This window comes from Protopterus annectens, chromosome 1.part1 (assembly GCF_019279795.1).
Source record: "Protopterus annectens isolate FY-2018-M chromosome 1.part1, PAN1.0, whole genome shotgun sequence".
Taxonomy (NCBI): domain Eukaryota; kingdom Metazoa; phylum Chordata; order Ceratodontiformes; family Protopteridae; genus Protopterus; species Protopterus annectens.
In genome coordinates, this window is record NC_056726.1 from 839443600 (window position 1) to 839466675 (window position 23076).

At 36.0% G+C, this 23076-nt stretch overlaps 1 protein-coding gene across 1 annotated transcript in view; it reads left to right on the forward strand.

Annotated features, from left to right (window-relative positions):
• The first annotated feature begins 449 nt into the window (after positions 1-449).
• LOC122807709 overlaps positions 450-23076 on the forward strand; it is a 1162287-nt gene continuing 1139660 nt past the window's right edge. The window contains exon 1 of the mRNA XM_044078684.1: positions 450-940. Within this exon, the coding sequence (XP_043934619.1) occupies positions 656-940 (285 nt within the window). The 5' untranslated portion in view covers positions 450-655. The remainder of the gene's footprint in view (positions 941-23076) is intronic.

The window sequence follows — 23076 nt, forward strand, 5'->3', positions numbered from 1 at the left end:
CAGATTTCATTTTGGGACAGATTTAGCCTTTCAAGGGAAAAATACTCTCATCAGGATGTCTGCCCCCATGAGGGCAGACAGGAGAAAAAATAAATAAATTTAAGAATGAATACTTTTTTTTTGGATTCAAGCAGCTTTTGGAGGTGCAGGAAATCATTACTAGATAAAAAAATATTTTTTTTTCATTATTTACCCCGTAGTGGTCCTTTAAGTGATACAAACAGTGGATATAGAAATAAAGCAAGGTTTTATCTTTATGCTGCAATCCAGGTGACCTTGGGATCTTTATTCCCTAAAGGTTGCATGCCTTCCTATGTATACACATTGTTTAACTTAAAGGTATGTAATTTTTCATGTGCATGTGCTTATGTATTCTAAATGGACTCCCATACTGAATTAAACTGCAAGAAAGCATGTTGTACTTTTACTTTCACTTCCTTTTGGCAGACTAAAAATGAAACCTTGTTGTACTGACAGTGATACGCGAAATTATGCCAAAATAGGAGTGTTTTATTACCTAAATGATGACTATAATGACACCATGCGTGAGTTCTTGTTCTTATGTTGCTCATGCTTATGTAAAACTTTGTTCAAAAAGAACAACTTCCTGTCAGTATTCTTGCCATAGGAGTAGACTAAAGGCATAGACCGAGCCATGTTGCAGTGGATAGTAATTTATTTCCTTGTTTTTGTGGCTGCAAGATTTACAGTAACCAAAACTGTTAGCTCATTTTCAGAATGTGAAGGACTTTTTTATAAACACACGGAACCTCAAGGATTCAGCACACAAAACACAGTGAAAATTTGTCAGCGATTTTATGGCTACTACCGGTTTGCAACTCTCTACAGTACTGAATACAGAATTCCAGTGTACAATGCCTTCCAGCTATCCTATCCTTCATTTGAGAGCACTTGGAATGAAATGTTTTCTGACTTAGAGGTAAGTAGCTGTTTCTTTGGTATTGCTGGAAAAAATGTCTAGTAAGCTGTTTCTTGAACACTTGGTGAAATATTCTGATACGTTTCAAACTGTCATTTCTTCATTCAACACATATTGCATAGATATGATTGTATCAAAGCTTGAAATAGCTTTACATTAGAATAAACTGAAGTTGTCTCAGAACAGAAGGGTTAGCTGCACAGAGACAACAGATGTTAAAAATCATAATTTACTTAAATGCCTGTATACAGTAGGCAGTAGTTCATTGTTTTTGTGTCTTGACATGGTTGCTGTACCTCACATCTGCCTGTGGAACGGGCAGACAAAGAGGTGTAGGTGGTGATAGACAATACTAACTTGTCAGTTCTCATCTACAGCTGCTGAATGCAGTACAAATTAAGTTACTTAATGTTATCACTACTTAATCATTCATTTTCAGTTTCATAGGTTCATAGCTTCATAGGTAGGTACTAGGCTATCGGCACTGGGGCCTATACAAGCCCAGGCAAAAAGGTACCCTGGCTTTTGCCACCCAAGAAAATTATTTTCCTGTGCCACTGTCGAGCAGAGTCACAGAGGTGATCCCCGGGGTGAATTTCCTATTTTCCATCCAATCACCAAGATTTTTCTTGAAGAGTGCTAATGAGGAGCTTTGTTTGATATAGATAGGTAGTTTATTCCAGAGTATGGGAAGTCTCTGGGACAGAAATCTATTCCTCCGGCATGTTCTGTTTATTGTGGTGACAAGGTTTGGGTCCCTAGAGCGTGTAGCTCGGAGGGATTGGGATTTCTTTAAGTGAAGCATGTCCAACAGCTCTGGGTTTGACATAGCTTTGTATATTAGGCAGAGATCACCTCTGAGTAGGCGATATGCGACGGCAGTAAAATTGAACTTTTCTCCCCGGTCTTCTGCTGAAAAGGGGGTTTGTTTTTGCTGACCCAGTTGGATTATCCCATTAAACAAATATAAATAAATAATAGATAAATAAATGTAAAGCAGAAAACAGTTCTTGGTGGAATGCAAGGCCATCATAGGATGTGTGCTTTCAGACTTATACCATAGACACATACATGCATCTCACACACACACAGACACCTCTTATCACAAGAAATCTGGACATAGCCAAAGTTAATGGTAGTGCAAATTTTACATATTGCTCTTAAAAACTTGGAAAGTTGCCAGAGTAAAAGATTTTGTGCTATCATGGATGCTCTGCAGGATATGAAGTCTGAAATTCAAATGTCTGCCAATACTTAGTAAATTCAATCCTCGCTGATTTGCCAGATCACAAATTTTATGAGGAGCAGACCAAAAAAATGAGACAACAATCTGGGCATTCTGCAAAAATCTGGAGAGTTGAGAGGTATGTAGTGCAATTTATAAAATCACCACCCTATCCACATTGTCTTAGATGTCTGAGGAGACTGAACTAGCACCCTGTCTCAAATGCATGCAAATACAAAGAGAAGCAGCAAGCTTCACAGCGGGACACCCATCTGATAACCAACACAGTATACCAAGTGCTATGAGGCAGCATTGATAACTACTGTACCAATATAAATCAAAACAGTCGGTCACAGCTATCTATGGGACTCCTACGATTCTCAAAGTTGGTCATTTTTGTATAATGCAAGTTGCTGCAAAGATGTTCATGCAAAAATGTAAAGTAAAAGATATTGCAAAAATTCTAAGGGATACAATGCAAGTTTATATCATTGTCATGTAGATACTTGAGAACTTTATGAAGAGATATTTGTGTAGTAACACTTAGGATACTACTGCTGCTGGAAGTGTGAAAAATGAATGTGTTGACCTTTTACTGCTGGTGTAAATGTTTTCAGTGGCTCTGTATATCTTCTTGGATATTGTATACTCAAATATCATGCTACATATTGTGTTGTGTCTGTGTGATGTGTTCTATCATTCCTTAATTCAGCTGATAGAAAACATCTCAGATGCACTAAGTGTAACAAGTCAATTTACAAGTAGGCAAGAAATATGTCAATCAGTTTAGTAAGTTATAATACACACAGGCTCCACCTCCTTGTTGACCCTTGTTATCTTCCCCCCAGGGATAGAAAACTGTGTAAAATCTGGATAAAACTGGCTTGGCATGTAATGGCTCTTGAGCCATTAGCCTAGTAATCGGCTACGAACCTATGAACTTAGTATATACTGTACTATTACTGACTATGGTCACATATAGATGTAGGCTTATGATGTCTTTTCTCTTAGATCTCCTTAGTGAGTAGCTGGTACCTAACTGGAACTTTTTGTGCCCATTTTCATGTTGCTGGCTGAATGACCCTGCATCAACTATTTTGAACAGCTCCAACTGTTGATTCTGTTCTATGTTTCCAGACATGGGAAATACTACAAGCAGGATAATGCAACTGCTTGGAACCAATGGCCAATGAAGCATAAGTGAATCTTTGTGTGTTGCTTGGTAAACACACATTAATAAAATAAAAAAATTACTTGTGTATTTGCAGCTTGTCTCATGCTTAAGGAAGCACAATGTATTGGGACAAGTTACGACATTAGAGATGTTTATTTAGCATTTCCCACAGTAATAATATCTGTTTTATGTTACTCGTGACTTACTGTAGCAAGTTTATTGTGTTTGCAGACTTATTATGCTATACTAGGTAACAGTTGTTATGCAGCTGTTGACTTTATTTATCTATAGGTACAGATTATGAGATTATAAAGCATCATTCATCTTCCTTGCCTCATATATATAAAACCATCAATAACCTCAGTTTCCCCTCTACATTCCTCACAACTTACAACTAGCAGCTACAAACTCAGGTCCCACACTAGCAACACTTGTGTCTTGTATAGATCTGCCAGCTTTCTGTTCATTCCTTCCTGGTCCATGACCGTAAGCTTTGGGATGCCTTACTAATCACCGTACTTAACTCCCATACATTACAGGAGCTCAGTGCTAAACTTCTGACATGTCTGCTATACACAGACCCACCTGCTCTTGATTACAAAACACCATCACTCAAACATTCACCAACACACAGCTGCACTTCCTTTCTAAAAAGAAAACCCTGCTAATGACACAAACTGTAGGTAATTAGTAAACCTCATGGACAATTATAATTTAAATGTTTGTTAGTCAGCTAACCTTATTATCTGCTACTATAAATGTTCACTGTTCCCATTCGAAGTGTAAGACCAAATGTATTTATTTATTTATTTATATATTACATTTGATTACCGAGTAGTGTCCGACTGGGCACGTAGCCCGTTTTCAGCGGAGACCCAAGGAGAAAAGCTCCTGCATAAGTTACATAGATACATCATTTTTAGGTTTGTGTTATTGAACAAAATAAGCAAGTCATACAATCATTGTCAGCATACAAGAGTTCAATAATACATGAGACCATATTGATAACATATTACAAATAATACAGGTGAGAATATTGTTGCAGAGGAGGCAGTACCAAATGTAAAAAAAGCATTAGGCTCATGGGTTCTGACAACTAGATTACAGAGTGGTGTGTCTTGTTTTTGAAGTGTGTGGCTTGAGATGAAGAGTAAAAATAGTCATAGAGAGGAGAAGAAAGAAAAGGACATTGAAGTAGTGGTTTTAGAGGGTGTATATCAGAAGTCCGAATGTTTATAAGTCCGAACACCAAAACATCGAACTGGTAACTCTGAAGACTGAAAATAACGAAGCTGCGGAACATCAAATTCTTTCCCAGGGAAAGAGTATGGTGGACCAGTTCCACAGCTTCGCTATTTCCTTCACTGTGGTGCAAACTCGGAGTTGGCATATTTAAGTAGGGGGGTGTGGGGGGAGAAGCCCTCCACATTAGAAACAGTAGGTAATGTTCTTGTGTTTCTGCATTTTGTACTGGAACGATTTTTTTTCCCCAGGGAAAAACATTGCTGTTCTCAGTGTTTGGAGTATTCAGTTTTCAGAGTTTTGGGTTCGGTATTTTCATAGTTGAAGTTTTGACACTTCGACTATGTGATACAGACCCGTTTTAGAAGATAATAAAACTATGCTATGAACTCCAACACTTGTGCGATTTTGACAAATTATGAAACTTGCTGATATACTTTTAAAGTATTTTTTAAGGGTGGTTTACTTCCTACATTCCCTGATATGGGGGGGGGGGACTACTTCCTCCACACCTCTGCTACAAATATACTGTACTTGCTTCGGGATTGCTGTTCCTCAGAGAAGAAGGGAATATGCTGACACTACAGTTGTAAGACTGGTATGTATTCCTCTTTTTCACACTGAAATTGTATTTTTTCCAAAGATTACAGTTATGATCCTCAAATTTTCACTGAGTACCCAAACTTTTACTTAGTAGCTACCTGTCTGTTCCATTAGATTCTTTAAAACGTTGGTTAGGGGATTGTCATAATGGTTAAGGTGTTTACTTCATAAACACGATACAGGGTTTGATTTTCACCTTTAAAGGGAAATTGTCTAGGCTTAAAATGGCTTGGAAAAGCAGGTAGCTTAGTGCTTAAAAAATAAAAATCTGTGGTATCCCTTGAAGTCTCAGAAAATCTAGTATACAACCTATACTGGGTCAAAAACAAATCACGAAGAAACTTTGCAGTGTGGGGGGGGGTGTGAGTGTAGTTCACGCCTTGATTTATGTTATACACCTAGTTCACTAATAAAAATTGAACTGTAAAACACATGCTACACAATAATAAAATAGAATACGGTAGGTAGTTCACAGTTGAGTTAAAAATGGAATATCCTTTATACAAACACTCAAACAAGCGATCCTAGCTGAGTATAATGAAAAGCATCCAAAACATTCATTATTTATATATAATCAGGTTATTTGGAGCAAGAGAGTGTTCACAGAGCGTGGTTTTGTAAAGAAAACTAAAACCATTAAAATCATTCCTTTAACCAAGTACCCCTTCCCCCTAACACCATAGTGTAATCCGAGACTGTGCTGCCTTAGAACTGAAACTAAAAAGCTAGAGACACATTAAAATATATAAGAACAGCTTATTAACGCTTTATATACTAATCCAAAATTTATTAATTAAGAAAATAATTAACTAACAAAATGGCTACCACTAGACAACTAACAGAATTAATATTAATAAATATAAACTAAAATACTTTTAACAAAGGTAATTTTCGTACCAAATAAATACTTCATCAGGTTTATGTGTAAAGACATATTAAAATATGAATGAACATGTATATAAATCTGCAGGTGAACACTTAAGTTAGAGGAAAACAAAGGCTGGCTTGACAGAAAAGTTTTGTAACATGTGTATTAAGCAACACCACTGGCCCAGTGACTGTAGGACACAACAATCTTCTGGAGGTCATTGTCCCTCAAATGAGGTTTGTACCTTTTCTGACTCCCATTCCACATAATGGATGGTGACTATTTTCTCATATTTCCAGAAGCCTTCTACTCAGAAGATGGATTAGGATACATAGAAGAAGTTCTCAGCACCGGCTGCTCAGCATAGCATTGATCTGTTCTCCACCAACATTTCTAAGGTCTTCCAGTATTTGTTAGAAAAATTTAGCTCAGGGCTCACCCATTCTTCAGTTAAAGTACACTAAGCAGCTATATCTAACTTTAGTACTGGGAAAATTCTGCATTCATTGGCTTCTCTTAAAGTTTACAAAGTCTTCTTGGGGTGGCCTTTCACCGAAGAGCTTGTCACACAATGGGGCATACACTTAGACCTGTAAAAACTCAGCCTTTCTCCATTCAAACCAACATCTTCCACAGGTTTGTAGTTTGTGATATGAAAGGCTGTCTTTCTTGGTAGCTATGACATCTAACAAAGCAATAGCTGAACTATAATCATTGAGTGTGAACCCCATATAACCTGGCTTTCCCAAGTGAAAGGGTTTCTGTTAGAACCAGCTTACAATTTATGCCTAAAGTCAAATGAACATTGATGTGTTTATTGAGCTTCCCATGGTGTGTTGGATTGTGCAGTTGTTCACAGACACTTGAGACATTATTTTGACATGAATAAAAGTTTTAAGAAAAATTCCTAGTTATTTTATTCTTTTGCCTTCCAACAACTGGGTGAAAAGGTAACTTAGCTTTGTCTGTAGTATGGGATATCAAACTGTATTTCTTCCTCATACCAAGAAGTATGGATTGAAGTTGCTAGCATTGATCAAACTCATTCCACCAGGGTTGTGTATACTTCATCGGGCTTTTTCCAGAAGGTTTCCTTGAACAACACTTCAACAGCCCCAACCTGGGTCTCATTCAACACCATTGCAAGACACCATAAAGTAGACATTATGTCCAAGTATAGGTCTTCATTTGGGCTGCAGTGATTAATGGCATGTTTCTATAGGCCAGCCACACAGGAAGAGTAGCAGGAGTCTCTATTATGAATGATAACAAGGACTTGAATTCTCCTTAGCAAGTTTGAATGTTATGCATTTTCCAAAACAGGAGATCTGCTGGGGGGATTCAGTCTTAGTTAACTAACCTTCCTTCTTCCCCCATTTTGGGCAAGAAAAGGTTCTTTGGCAAATACATCCGTTACTGTCATGCTAGGTTTGTCAGAAACTGGAAAATGGTAGAGTGAGATGTAGGTTATCATGGGGAGGGGGGTTACAAATGCTGCATGGGAAAGTTATATCTACTTAGTAGAACATGATCTGCATGTATGCTAAGACCTCAAGGTTAATAAAGACTGAATTCTCCAAGCAGATATGGCATCACAGTACCCATATAATTTTCATTTACATAAAATCCATTCTGTTGTTTTAAGGTCACATTTTTTTTTTATTTTATTTATTTAACATTTGTTTACTGGGAAAGTCTGACTTGGAACAAATCCAATTCTCAGTGGAGGCCTGGGGAGAAACACTCCCTGTTGATGGTCCCACCTTTCTGTGCAGGTTTAGCATCAAGTACAGCAGACTCAGGGACCGAGATGTACCCCAAATCTCCTAATTTATCAGCTCCATATCACACACAGAGGTTACTGAACCCCTCAGAGGAAGGTAAATACAGGTTATTCTCAGTCAGGTCTATGTGAGAGTTGTCAAGAACTTGAAGCAGGAGAACCCCATATATTTTGGGGTCGTGGGTGGGCCCAGCACACTGACACATGGTTACTTCCATAGTCAGGGATCTTACCAAGGTTATGTTCTCATGGAAGATAGGTAATGGGTCTTAGCTGGTTTCTCAGTGATATATGGCTCTTTGTAAAGTAACAGCTTTGTTGATCCTGCAGTTAGAGATAGCAGTCAGGATATATATAGCCTTGTTGTGGAAACAACCATGTAAATCGCCCCAGGAGGACAATGGGATTTTTCTAAGAGGTGTGCAAGCAAATTAAAGAGTGAGCACCTGTATATGAAGAGTGATTAAGTGATTTAGCTATTGGTCCCACCCCGTATTGGGCTTGCCCTAGTTGAACACGGGAGATATACTGTATATCTATATATATATATATATATATATATATATATATATATATATATATATATGTATATATATGTATATATATATATATATATATATATATATATATATATATATATATATATATATATATATATATATATATATATATATATATATATATATATATATATATATATATATATATATATATATATATATATATATATATATATATACAGACACACACACACACACAAGCTACATTTTGTATGTGGCTGTTTATGGTGTTCACGCCCATGCCAGCCTACCTGTCTGTTTGACTGGCACTGTAAACTTCCCAAGCAAAAAAGACCATAGTGAAGAACTTCTCTAAAGCAAACTTCACACTACTCAAGACTGGTGTGGTATCCTTCAAGGCCCCTGAGCCAGAGGAAACCACAACCCAAGCTGCGGAAGCCCTTACAAATGCCTTCTATGAACACCTCCAGGACTGCATGGATCAGGCAATCCCAAATAAAACCAAGACTCTTTCCACAAAGGGCAAACGTCCAGTCTGGTGGACCCCAGCCATTAACAAACTTTACAATAAGAGGAGAAAGCTATTACATGATAGAACAAAATCCATAAAAGGGAAGTCACCCCTGATCATTATTAGTAAAAAAATACGAGCACTCATAAAATCAACTAAGGCCAATTTTGAGAGAAAAATTGCCATGGATTCAAAGGACAATCATAAGGCCTTTTTCAGCTATGTTAGGAACCTGGGTGGAAACTCCCAGATATGCTCAGAATTAGTCCAAAATGATACAAAAATCACTGAACCCACAGACATTGCCAACATACTGGCAGACAGGTTCAGTGCAAACTTCACCCCCCTCTCCCCCCCTAAAGGAGAGATAACTATCCCAGCCGAGTGTAGAATAAAATCCCGGTCCATGTGAGGCAGAGCACCTCGCTGACTCTGTTCAAGAGAAATCTAGACCTGTGGATGGGAGATCGTAGGTTTACCCCGGGAATCATCTCTGTGTCACTGCTGGACAGAGGCACAACAAACTAATGGGCACAGTATTTTTTCATATAAGGGGTGGCGTAAGCCACAATAATTTGGGCTAGGCTTATAAATGCCTTAGGGCAGATAGCCTAGTATAAACCTATGAACCTATGAACCTATGAACAAGGGTGTTCACCTAATGGCCAACCTTGGGATCCATCATAGTAAACTTTTGTCACCTAGTCACTTGAACACTGTAATGATGTAGCTGTAATGCAATAATCTGATGATACAATCCTGCTGTGCACTGCAGTGAGAGTAACACTAAGACTCAAAGTGAATAGCAGAGTGACTGGACATATCCGGTTTGAAAATTAACTTCGACAAGAATAAATCTTTTCTTGTTTGCATCAACCATTATTGACCCTCTCGGTCACCGACAGTCTCCAGCATAATAAGGACCAAGGATCTGGATGACTGTAGATAATGGGTGAAATGAAGAATCCTTCCACATAATTGTTCATAGGTTCATAGGTAGGTACTAGGCTATTAGCCCTAGGGCCTATATAAGCCTGCCCAAAAAGGTGCCCTGGCTTTCGCCACCCAAGAAAATTATTTTCCTGTGCCCCTGTCGAGCAGAGCCACAGAAGTGATCCCTGAGGTGAATTTCCTATTTCCCATCCAGTCATCAAGATTTTTCTTGAAGAGTGCTAATGAGGAGCTCTGTTTGACATAGATAGGTAGTCTGTTCCAGAGTATCGGAAGTCTCTGGGACAGGAATCTATCCCTCCAGCATGTTCTGTTTGTTGTGGTGACAAGGTTTTGGTCCCTAGAGCGTGTAGCTCGGAGGGATTAGGATTTCTTTAAGTGGAGCATGTCCAACAGCTCTGGGTTTGACATAGCTTTGTATGTTAGGCAGAGATTGCCTCTGAGTAGGCGATATGCGACAGAGTAAACCTGGAGATTTTTGAGACGGTCTGCATAAGGCATCTGTTTGAGGCCAGTAATCCTCTTTGTGAGGTATTTCTGTGGCCTTTCCAGTTGTTGTAGATGTCTTGTGAGATACATACCAAAAGGGGCATTGTATTCTATAATGGGCCTAATGAGTGATGAGTAGAGGGAAACAATGACCTATCTATTTTTCTGGATGAGAAACCTTATGTGATGAGGTGAGCCATGTAGAAGGATTTCCTGACCACTGTAGCGATATGATTATCAAAGGAGAGATTACTGTCTACCTGCGTCCCAAGGTCTCTTATCACACTTTCAGCATTAAGTAAACTACCACGTATGTGGTAGTTCATGGGAACAGAGTTCTTACCAAAGGGGATGACAATACACTTTTTGGCATTGAGCTTCAGGCCATGGCTTTGACACCAGGAATCTGTCTCAGTGAGGCCCTTTTGTAGTATGTCCACATCGTTAAGAGTTTCGATTATGGCTCCTAGTTTGCAGTCATCTGCAAACTTTGTAAGTCAAAGACCTTCGGTGTTAGCTTGTACTTCAGAGAAGTAGATACCAAACAGGAGAGGACCCAGGACTGAACCCTGTGGTACTCCACTTGTCACTGGTCTGAAGTCGGATTTGGAGTCTGCTACTTTCACAGTGTGGGTTCTGTCCATGAGCCAGTTGGCAACCCATCTTGTGACAAAGGGATTTATACCTAGTTTAGTGGGCTTATCTATAATTCCAGAGTGGGGGATGGTGTCAAAAGCCTTGGCGAGATCTAGATAAGCTGTGTGAACCACCTTACCCTCATCTATGGCTTTGGTGACTGCTTCAAAGAAGTCAGTCAGGTTTAGGAGACATGATCTGCCTTTTACAAACCTGAACTGGGTAGGGTCCAGAGTTTGGTGATTACCAGTGTCTTTGTTTATGAGTTCCATGATGATACATTCCATGGCCTTGCAGACCAGGCTTATCAGGCTAATGGGACGGTAGTTCCCGGGGTCCATCGTGGCTCCCCCTTTGTGGAGTGGGATAACCGACATGGTGCACTATTCAGTGGGCACAAAGCCTGAGGTGAGGCTATGATTGAACATGGTACTTAGGCAGGGTGCCAGTTCATTCTGTAGTTCATGTAGAACGCAGCCTGGGATATTGCCAGGTCCCATGGATGCTGTGTTCTTAGCTTTGGAGAGTGTGTTTTTTACCTGTGCAGCTGTGATTACAGGAACTTTGCATTCTTCCGGTATAGAGATGGGCCCTCTAGGGGGTGAGGGGGGGGGTAAAGTTAGCACTGAACCTATCTGCCAGGATGTTGGCAATATCAGTTGGTTCTGTATATTTAGTGCCATTGTGCTGTAACTCAGAGCAGATCTGAGTGTTGCCATTGAGATTCTTGACATAGCTCTAGAATGCTTTGTGGTTGTCTTTAGAGTCAGTGGCAATTTTGTTTTCATAACTAGCTTTGGAGGATTTTATGAGGGATCTCAGCTTTTTACTGAGGTTGACCAGGGAGTTCCTCCAGTCATGGGATTTTCCTCTTTTTTGCAACAGTTTCTTTCTTCTGTTGTAGTGCTTGTTTATGGCAGAGGACCACCAGATTGGCTTCCTTTTTTTGGAGGATAGCATCTTGGTTCTATTAGGGATAGCATGATCCATGCACTCGTGTAAGTGCTTATAAAGTGCATTTGTGTAGGATTCAGCAGTCATACCTCTATTGTCTATCTGCATGGGTGTCATGAAGTTTGCCACTTCTGTCTTGGCTTTGGAGAAGTTTTTTTATGGTGGTTTCCCTAATTGGGGGGTGGGGGCGAGATGCGGATGTCTAGAGTGATTAGCTTGTGGTCGGATCTGACCAACGAGGAATTGACCTCTAGTGTTTAACACTGGTTGCCCATGTTGGTAATGACCAGGTCTAGGATATTGCTGCCCCTGGAGGGGTGTGAATAAGTTGATCCAAGGCATTGGAATTCATGAATTTTAGAAAACATTGAGCAAAAGAGTTGGTACATGAGTAATTTTCCCAGTTAATGGTGCGGTAGTTGAAATCGTCCATTATTAGGGTGTTCGGTTGTACCCTAATACTTTCCAGTGTATCAAGAAATGAGGAGTGGGAATTCTGGGGCATGGTGGGGGGTCTGTAGCAAGCTACAATTTGGATTGCGATCTTGCCCAGAGTTATCACTTGGATAATCTCGGATGCATTATGCTGTGCAACTAGCCTGGAGGTGTGAATATCCTTAATGAATATGGACATGCCTCCACCTTTAGTGCTTCGTTCCGGGTTAGGTGGCCGAAAGGTGTGGTATGAATTATAGCCTGGTAACACAGGGGTGCTCTCTGGAGGCTTGAACCAGGTCTCTATCACTGCACAGATGTCAATGTTCTCCATTTTAAGGAGTGCCTCGAGTGAGTGCATTTTGAGGTTTAGACTTCTAGCATTGAGTAGCATTACCCTCAGATTTTCCTTGCTTGTACCTGTTATGGTGGTGAATTTGTCATTTGAACCTTGCCTAAAAAAAGGCACTATAGGGGTGGCAAGAACCTTTGCCAGTATTCGGAATCCCAAGGGCGACAGGTGCAGGCCATCTCTGGCAAAGCATCGTGGTCTGTCAGTCATGTTGTCCCAGGCAGACAAATACTGGATCCACTTAGAATGACACCAGAAACTTAGCCAATTGTTGAAGTCAATCATTTTGTCCTTGTACTGTGGTATCATTCTAGGTGATGGCAGGATGCTACTCAGGGCTAGGGTCATACCTGCCTGGGCTATAAGATCAGAGAGCTCCTCCATGTCTCTTTTCATGTAGTCCAGGGAGGCACATCTCAGGTCATTCACACCAACATGGACAATGACAGTGTCATATTTGTACTTATTGTGGAGTGACCTGAGTGCATGCATTATGTGGCGGATCCTGGCAGCTGACAGTAACTTTCTCCTTGTTTAGCCTGGTGAGTGGAACATCAGTGTGCCTGACTATAGAGTCACCTATGACTAGAGTGTTGGGTATATTATTATGCCTTATGGGCTGTGGTTGAGTGGCACACTGAGTTTGTGGGCTATGTGTCATTTGGGTTGTGTTGGGTGGTGGAGTTTGCTTGCATTTCTGCTTTGGAGGTCCCTGATGCTTGGGCAGGTTTTTATTGAGAGCCTCCGTGAATGTAGGTGTGTGTTTTGTGTTTCTATGTGTGTGTTTTGGTGGTGTAGGTTTTGAGGGACTATGTGATGAGTGTGGTGTGATGTGGTGCAAGTGCTTACCTTCTCCTCTTGACTGTCTAGTCCAGTCTTGGGTAAAGAGAGGTTTGCTTCCAGTTTGGCTATATAAGTGCATCTCTCACAGGTTGTAGTGTTGGATGGTATTAGGAGAGGGTTGTCTGTGTACATGAGACAATTGCTGCATTGCCCCAGGATGCCCAGATTCATCAGGCAGACAGGAGAAATCACTGGGAGCTGACCCTTAGACATGCCTGGATAGGTGCTTATTTATAAAGTACTAAAAACTGCTTTCCTCTAGACAAGTGAGGAAAGTTGAGTGCTGTGGTAATTTGCAGCTTATTTAATGCTTACAACAAGTTCTGAACAAGTGCTGAGTTCCAAGAAACATATTTGAGTGCTGAAACTAGAAAACTGGCTAGTTCTAAGAAACAAAATTAAGCTAGAAGGCTTCCCTCCAACACAGAAAGGCTTGGGGTCTCAGAAGCCTACAAAAAATCTAGACCACTTACAGGAAAGGCAGGAAACAAGCTTATTTTTTTCTTTCCCAGATGCTCTCGTTGTACACAGTAGGAGTGCCTGAAATCAGAATATGATCTCACTGCATTCAGCTGAGTGAGCAAATGAGATGGGCCCAAAAGGAGTATCCAAACACAAATTTACAAGATGGGTGGGCAGTTTCAAAGCCACCAGGATTAACACCAAAACAAAACCAGGGAGGGTGGGTGGGGAACTAACTGAAAAAACAGAGTCAAAACTTCCAGTTCAGTTAATATTCAATGCAACACAAATATAAATCAATTAAAATGCTGTATTATTTCAAAAGAGTGCAGATACAAGGTACTTAAATTCTCTTGTATGTCTAGTTGAATACAGTTAGATCTTAGCCGGCCAAAGCTCAGGTTTTAAGCAGAAAATATTCTAAAATGTACCACTTAAATACACAGTAACAGGAAATCAATGAATGAGACTACCCCCGACTGCAATTACTGTCTATGCAGGATTCTAACAGGCAATAAAATCTAGCAAACACTAACTGAAAAAACAGTCAAAACTTCCAGTTCAGGGGGCGGAGCCTAATGGCTAACTGAAAGCAGCTTAAATTTGAGCTCTTCAAACTCTTACTAGAAAATACAGGAAAAACTAAAAATATTTAAAAGATTTTGGGTAATTATTAAAGAAGAAGTAGCATACAATAAAAATACCAACTCTGAAGAAAAAATTCTGAAATTTTCCTGTCAAATACTTCAGAGGACATCACAAGCTGTCGAAAATGAGTAACTCAAAGAACTCACACTCAGATTCTATACTGAAAAAAGAGATGCAACAGATATCTGCTACTTTACTGGACTTTTCGTTAAAGATGGAAAGATTTTCTGAGAACTTAGAAAGTCTTAAAGATAACTGTCAAAAACAAACTGAAATTTTTAAAGAAATATTACAACAGCAACAAACAAAAATTTCAGACATTGAGACTTCCTTAAGTGATGTTGATGGGAGATTAAAAGAAGAAGAACTACAAACCCAATTTTTGTTACAACAAAATACATGGTTAATAAATAAAATGGATGATATTGAAAATAGAGAGAGAAGAACAAACATAATGATTTTTGGTCTTCCAGAGAAAACTGAAGGGGATGACATTATCTCATTTTTGAACTCCTGGCTACCTGAAGTTCTAGGATTAAAAGAATGATTATCTTATGGAATAGAAAGAGCACACAGAGCTATTGGTAAGCCACTTTCTATTTCTTCTAAGTCTGCTCCAAGATCCATAGTGATTAAATTTTTATCTTTTATGGACAAAGAACTAATATTGAGATCAGCATGGAGGAAAAATCCTGTTATGTATAAACATAATGATTATTCCACAAGAGTTCTGGATTTAAGGAAGAAAGCATGGCCATTAGTAAAACTTCTAAAGCAGCATAAAATCAAGACACAGCTCTCTTATCCTGCCATAATAAGAATTCAATACAATAATGACATGAGATCTTTTAATAACATAGAGGAAGCCGCAACCTTCATAAAAAACAACAACATAATTCCACTTCCCGATTAAATGGACTGGGCAAATTCATCTTCCCTTAAAAGAGCTTCAGGAAAAAATATCTGGTCGGAGGTGAGGGAAAAAAAGAAGCAGAAGACTGACATGAAGAATTCGGAAGATACTACTTCTCTCAAAGTATCAACCAAGGTATGACTACATTATCTAAAAGTTAATTCCCTTAATATATGACTCAAAGCAGTTTTTCTGCCCTTTATTAGTTATTTAGCCTATTATAATAATATTTTATTTAGTACTTAAAAATTGATTCACTAAGGAACTGAAATGCATAATTGCTTTTTTTTATGTTGTCGCATGAATATAAAATCAAGACAGTTTATTAGATGCTTATTAACATTGTTCTAGAAGTCCTTATAATAGTTTATCTTTTAGACTATTTCTCCTAGAAAAGTATTTCATAGCTAAAATAAGTTACTAGCAACTGTCTGAATAAATTCCTTTATATTTTATAATAGTATGTTATGTTATTAAAAGTGCACATTTTATACGTATCAACCAAAATTTAGAGATAAATATGTTAAAAATAGAAATGTTTCTAAATGCATCAGTTGTTCTTAGAACATCATTGAACCATTTAAAAGTAAATAGCATTCACAAACCTACTGCTAGGCTATTTTGAGATTTTTACACAGAAAGTTGTTCACCATCTCTTTCACAGCACGAGATATACTGAAGCATGCATACTTGTAGTTACAATTACTGACCAGAAGATGGCGCGCAAGTACATACTATCACAATATCCCTTTTCTAAACTCGGCTGCTGTGTTTGCTTGAAATGAAAGCGTTTAGCTTTCAGTTAATTTTACACATCATATATTCTCCTTTTATCCCCTGCTACAGCATTATTTCCTATTGCTAACTTCAGATAAAAGTATACTTAAGAATAGTGCTAAAATACCTTTGAATAAAGCGCTATATATATGCTTACAAACACATTAAATTATCATTGCTACTAGTGGAGAATAGAATTGGAAAAGTCTAATGATAGTATTTCTTAAATTAAATTGGATGTTATCATCATTTTAATAAATTATTTAAGTATGAGCAGCAGTCATGAACTTTCTGTTTTAGATTTCTTTAGCTTTCTGTTAAGGAAAGTAGCTTGTCTTTACACATTTAACAAGTGAAATGCTGAAATGCATACAGCTGTAATTACAGCTACTTCCCAGAAGATGGTGCTCAAACACAACATTGTAAAGTTTTTTTTTTTTCTCTCTGCACATTATTATTCAATACTTTAAATGTGAAATGTTTACTTTTAAATTATTTCTAATTTCCCAAGTGCTTTCATTATTTCCCATTATTTAAAAAGAGAAGGGAGGAAAAGGGGAAAGAAAAATGAAGGAAATAATAAAAAAAGAAGAAGGAGAGTAAGGAAAAAAGAAAGTAATAGTGTTGTCAGTTGCTGTTAAATTTTACCAGTGATATATCCAAATATAGTGATACCTGCGCTTTGAAGAAGGTGTTACATAAACTGACTGGGATAGAATGAACCATTTAAATACTGCTGTGATCTGGTGATTAATGTCTTGTATATATACGATGTACATGCTCTCCAAACTCATGTAATTGTTAATGTGTTAGATGGATTAGTTTCATTTGTTGACTTAAAGTGACATGAAAGAAACTTCCAACTACTAGTTTAAAAGGTATTTCAGATGCTTATTTATTTAATAACTTGTTCTATTAAACAAGTTAACATACAAAAAGAAGCTTTATAAAAGGAGAAAAAGAAAGGAATAAAAACAATCATTATAAATAGTTGTATATGATACAACTGTGACTTCTTAGCATTATCATTGTAACTTACATTCATAGGCATAATGCTAGTTTATTGTTTACAGCCTACTTTAAATATGAGACTTTTATCAGTTATTAAATACTCATTACATTTGTGTTTACAGATGATTAACTCTGTTATGTGTGGCTTTTACCTGGAACTAAATAGAGAAAATATTTTGAATAATAGCTAATTAGTCACAGAGTTATAAAAGGTCACATATAAATAATGCAAGAGTTTAACTTTTCACACAAATTAATAATTTTTCTTTACTTTATTATATAGACAACAGAATTATAAAAGTCATGACATCTTGACCGGGTTTCATAAGTTATATTGTTCAAGCAGACGTAATCTAATATGTAATAATTCTTATTGTTAATTATTAATATAGTAATTTATTTTAGAAGATTGTAATAATAATTAAATAATATATGTCTCATACAGTTTTGGAAATAAATTATAAGAGTTTTAGTAACAATGTACCAATTCTAATAATGCAAATTCATAGCACAAGTATTAATTCTATTTCTAATAGCACAGTTATAATCCCTTATAGATAGTTTAATATTGTTGTTTGTAAATTAATACCATTACTACAATGTATGGAAAATAACTATATAAATGACTAATTAATTGAAGCATTGCACTCTATGGGTACAATATTACCTATACCAAGACATGAAATAATAACAAAATGACTAGCTATTTATTAATTAATCTATACTATGTTGATGGAATGCATTCATGTAGTAACAAGATTTTACAGTCAAGATTTAAATATATACATGCATGAAAGTATTTGATGTTCTCTGATTTTAGTTTTGTTTTCCTTATTGAAGAGCTCAAGCTAGAGTAATATTTCTTCTTTAATGCTAATATTTATCTTGAAGGTAAATCTGTTTGAACTCTTAAGTTCAAACAGATTTGAGGTGTTAGACACTTCATGTTTGAGACTTGGTGTGGTTGAAACACTATTTGCTTGTTTAAAATATGTCAATACAATGTTTTTCAATTTTTTTGTTTCTCAGTGGTCCAAATGGAAGATTTTTTTTAAACACATATAGAAATAGTTATACTTGTTTTGTAATAACTTCTAAAAGAAAAGAGGATATAACTAATATACTAAATATCATAGGTCCTAAGACAAAGCAAACGTCCAATAAAACAACCTGAAAGCACATGATAAATATTTATAAAAATGACTGACACAACTTTGTTATCTATAAACATTGATGGTTTAAATAACCCTATAAAAAGGTCAAACTTTCTAAAATATCTGAAATTACAAAAAGTACAAATTATATTTATACAAGAATCCCATCTAAAATTAGAGAAAGATTTCATATGGAAACCCAATGACTATCTAATCCTCTCTCATTCCCAGTATAAAAAAAAAACAAGAGGAGTTATAATCTTATGGAAAAGAAGTACCATTATTCCACAGATCATTTACAAACATGAAGATAAAGAAGGGTTATTATCAATTGTAATAATAAAATATCAAAATAGAATTTGGACTTTAATAAATATTTATTGGATTCCTGGAGTTGGACTATCTACTGTTAAAAAACACATAGAATTGATTAACAAAGTATATAACAGTATGATAATATTGGGGGGAGATTTTAATTGTATTCCGGATAGCTCTGAAACAACTAATAAAAGAAATTTACCTCTTTCACCCGTAGGTAAATATTTCAAGAGATGGATAGAAAACTTAAATTTGATAGATGCATTTAAGTTTAAAGAATCTAACTCACTAAACTATTCACACAGTGATTATCGCTTTAATACTCAAACAAGAATAGATAAAATGCTTATATCTTCTGACTTAAACAACAGAATAGTAAAGTTTTCTATTATTCCATGTCCTCTTTCAGATCATAACGCCTTAATCATTATAGTACAAATGGATTTTAAAAGATTAAATCTAGTAACAAGAATACCAGCCTACATTTTTAAATTAAAGGAATTTAAACCTTGGCTAGATACAGAAATTAAATATTTTTTAGAAACAAACCTGATTAAAGATACAAACAATACAATAACATGGGACACATTAAAGGTCTTTTTATATGGCAAAATTGTTACATGGTTTAAAAATAAAACAAAAGAATGGGAATCTGAACTACATAATATTCAAAAACGAATAATAGAATTAAATATAAGCTATTATGATGTATCAGAAGATCAGAAAAAAAAGGAGAAGAAGTTAAAGATTTAAACAAGAAATATAATGAAATTCTTACCCATAAGACAAATCTAGCTTTGGAAAAACTAAAATTTGCCTCAATATCAACATCCCCAAAACACCTCCATAACTTAGCTATGAGAATTAAGAGGCAGAATTCTGAAAATAATATCATAAATATAATACACGAAGGGAAAGGGAAAAAGAAGGTATCTGAAGTAAATGATATTCTTGAAGCCTTTAAGTATTATTATGCTCGTCATTATGGAAATAAGGCTAGCAATACTACTTCTTTAGAGCTGGAATTTAACTGTTCTTTATTAAATACATTACCTGCACAACTAAAAATAGACCTGGATAAACATATCTCCATAAAGGAAATAAGAGATATAATCAAAGTAAGTAAGAATAACAAATCACCAGGAATGGATGGAATCATAATGGAATTATATAAAATTCTCCCAAATGCAGCAATTTCTTTGTTCCATAATATGCTAAATGAAATTCAAACACAAAATATAATCCCACCATCCTGGAAATACTCACTAGTTACTCCTATAAAAAAGATAAAAAAGATTTATCCCAGTGTAGCTCATATAGACCAATCTTTCTGCTTAACAATGATTATAAAATTTTTATGTCTATCTTAGTGAATAGAATTAAAAAATCCTTGACTCACGTTATAAATGAAGACCAAACAGGCTTTATATTTGGTAGACACACGTATGATAACATTCAAAGAATATTAACTATTATTGAAGCTTTGAATAGAGATAACTTAGAAGCCCTTATAATTACACTTGATATAGAGAAAGCATTTGATTCAGTAAATTGGGATTACTTATTTAAAATTCTGGTATTTTTTGATTTTCCATCAAACTTTATAAATTTAATAAAGAACATATATAAAGATAATCTAGCTTATGTAAAGTTAGGTCCATTTACTTCAGAGGCTTTTAAAATAACTAAAGGCTCTAAGCAAGGCTGTCCTATGTCTCCCATACTATTTGCCTTAGTGATAGAACTATTTGCTTCTACAATACGAAGTGAACTAAAAATAGAAGGAATTAATTTTTATAATCAATATAATTCCAAAATCATGTTATTTGCTGATGACATCTTGTTGACTTTAAAACCAAAAGAAGAGACCATACAAGCATTAGAGGAAAAAATAAAAGAGTTTTCCTCCATTTCAGGTCTTTATTTCAACAAAGCAAAATCAAAACAAATACTATTGAATAGAGATGATGTTTATCATCTGAGTGAGTATCAAATTATTGGAGAAAGAGTTTCATCACTCGAATACCTAGGAATTCTTATAGCTGACAACATAAATACTACTATAACTTTAAATTATAATAAAATTCAAAACTTAATTCAAAAACAAATTGATACCTGGAATAAATTAACGTTAAAATTTGAAGATAGATTACAGATAATAAAAATGATATTATTACCCCAAATAAACTATATAGTATTAGCAATTCCTATCTTACCAAACAAAAAAATTATAAAAAAATTCAGAAACTCTTGATGGGCTTTCTATGGTATCCAAAAAAAAATAGAATTGCTTTCACACACCATGTTAGACCCTGGGACTTGGGAGGAATTAAATTTCCAGATATAGAGACATACATTAAAGAGGGCGGCCACAGTGGTGCAGTGGTTAGCATTGCCACCTCACAGCAAGAGGTTCTCCGGTTCGATCCTCGGCTGGGGTGCCTTCTGTGCGGAGTCTGCATGTCCTCCCTGTGGTCGCGTGGGTTTCCTCCGGGTGCTCCGGTTTCCTCCCACATCCCAAAGACATGCTGCAGGTGGATTGGACACTCTAAATTGGCCCTAGGTGTGCGTGTGAGTGTGCCTTCTGTGGAAGATTGGGCGCCAGGCTGGCAACTCGACACCGTAAAACTCCACTGCCATTCAATGTGCGGACAGGTGATCCGCTCTGGCGACCCCTAACCGGGATAAAGCCGAAAGAAGAAGAAGAAGAGACATACATTAAAGCTTCCATCTTTAAACTTGTACTACAATGGATAAACCCAAACTACTCGTCTAGGTGGAAAACTCTACATACAACTTTTTTCTTAAATGAAAATAAAACATTAAAAAATATAGACTTGAAGAATCATAACAACATATTTTGGCACTTATTAAGTAGCAATCTACAAAACAATACAACAAAACCTACCAATTTATCATACTTAAATAACATATATAATCTATTTAGAAATTTCTTAAAAACAAATTCTGATATAAAACTATGGTTTGAACTTTTGATACCTTTTAATACAACAAAGAATTTTAAAGAACAATTCAAGAAAAAAAATGCATTAAATGGGAAACTAATAATTTTATTTGTTGGTTCCAATGCTTAAACAATTCTAGCACATTAAACATCCAACAAGTAATAGATGAATTTAAAATACTTGATAAAGATAGAGAAGATCTCCAAAAAGTATTGCATCACGCAAAAAGTATGTGGGAGGTTATTAATAATTCAAGTTTTAATTTTAAGCCAAAACTCATAAATTATATACAAGAAATAATTTATGACAAGCATAACAAGTTAATTTCTATATTTAAAATATATAAAATATTAATAGTGTATAAAACCAAAATAACTCAAAACACATGGAATACCATAACAAAAGATCTGACTACGAGCCTATCTCCTGAAAGTAAAAATGATCTTCTGCAATCAGTTAAATTAACCTCTAACTTCCAGATATGGAAAATCTTCACATGGAAATTTTTGCATAGAGCTTTTTATACCCCAAACAAAATTGCTAAATTTAATCCTAATCAGAAAGCTACTTGTTGGAGATGTACTCTAAATTGTGAAGCAGATTGGTTACATATATTTTACGATTGTATTAAAAAGTTCTGGGATGACATTAATAAATTTCTTCAAGCCATTTATAATGATACATTTGTTTTAACAAAATCATTAATTTTTTTGAATGTTGATGCCTTAATAACTGTTAATAAAAGAGATCAACTTCTTTTATGGACTATTCTGGCTGTGGCCAGAAAATGTATAACAAGAAGATGGAAATCCACAATCTCTCCAAGTTATGAAGACTTCAGTTCTCTTTTAAGGGAATCTGTACTAAAAGAAATAAAAGTTAAAGAAGAAAGAATTTTTCCCAGACGTTTGATTAACAACCCTTGGAATAGAGTCTTGATACTCATAGACACACTACAAAAAGACACAACTTTCTCTTCATGAATTTAAAGGGGGCATGGAATAATGTGAACTTAAAGGAATATATAATTATAAATGTCATATGTGTTTTTTTTTTGTTTTGTTTTTCTCTCTGTTTCCTTTCATTGGACCATTTGTAAATATTGTACATATTGTTATGATTATTAACTACTTCTGTTAACTTGATCTGTAATTAATAGTGACTGTATCACAATTTACTCATAAACATAAAAAAAATAAAAATCTGTTGAGTAAAAAAAAAACTTCCAGTTCAGTTAATATTCAATGCAACACAAATATAAATCAGTTAAAATGCTGTATTATTTGAAAAAAGTACAGAT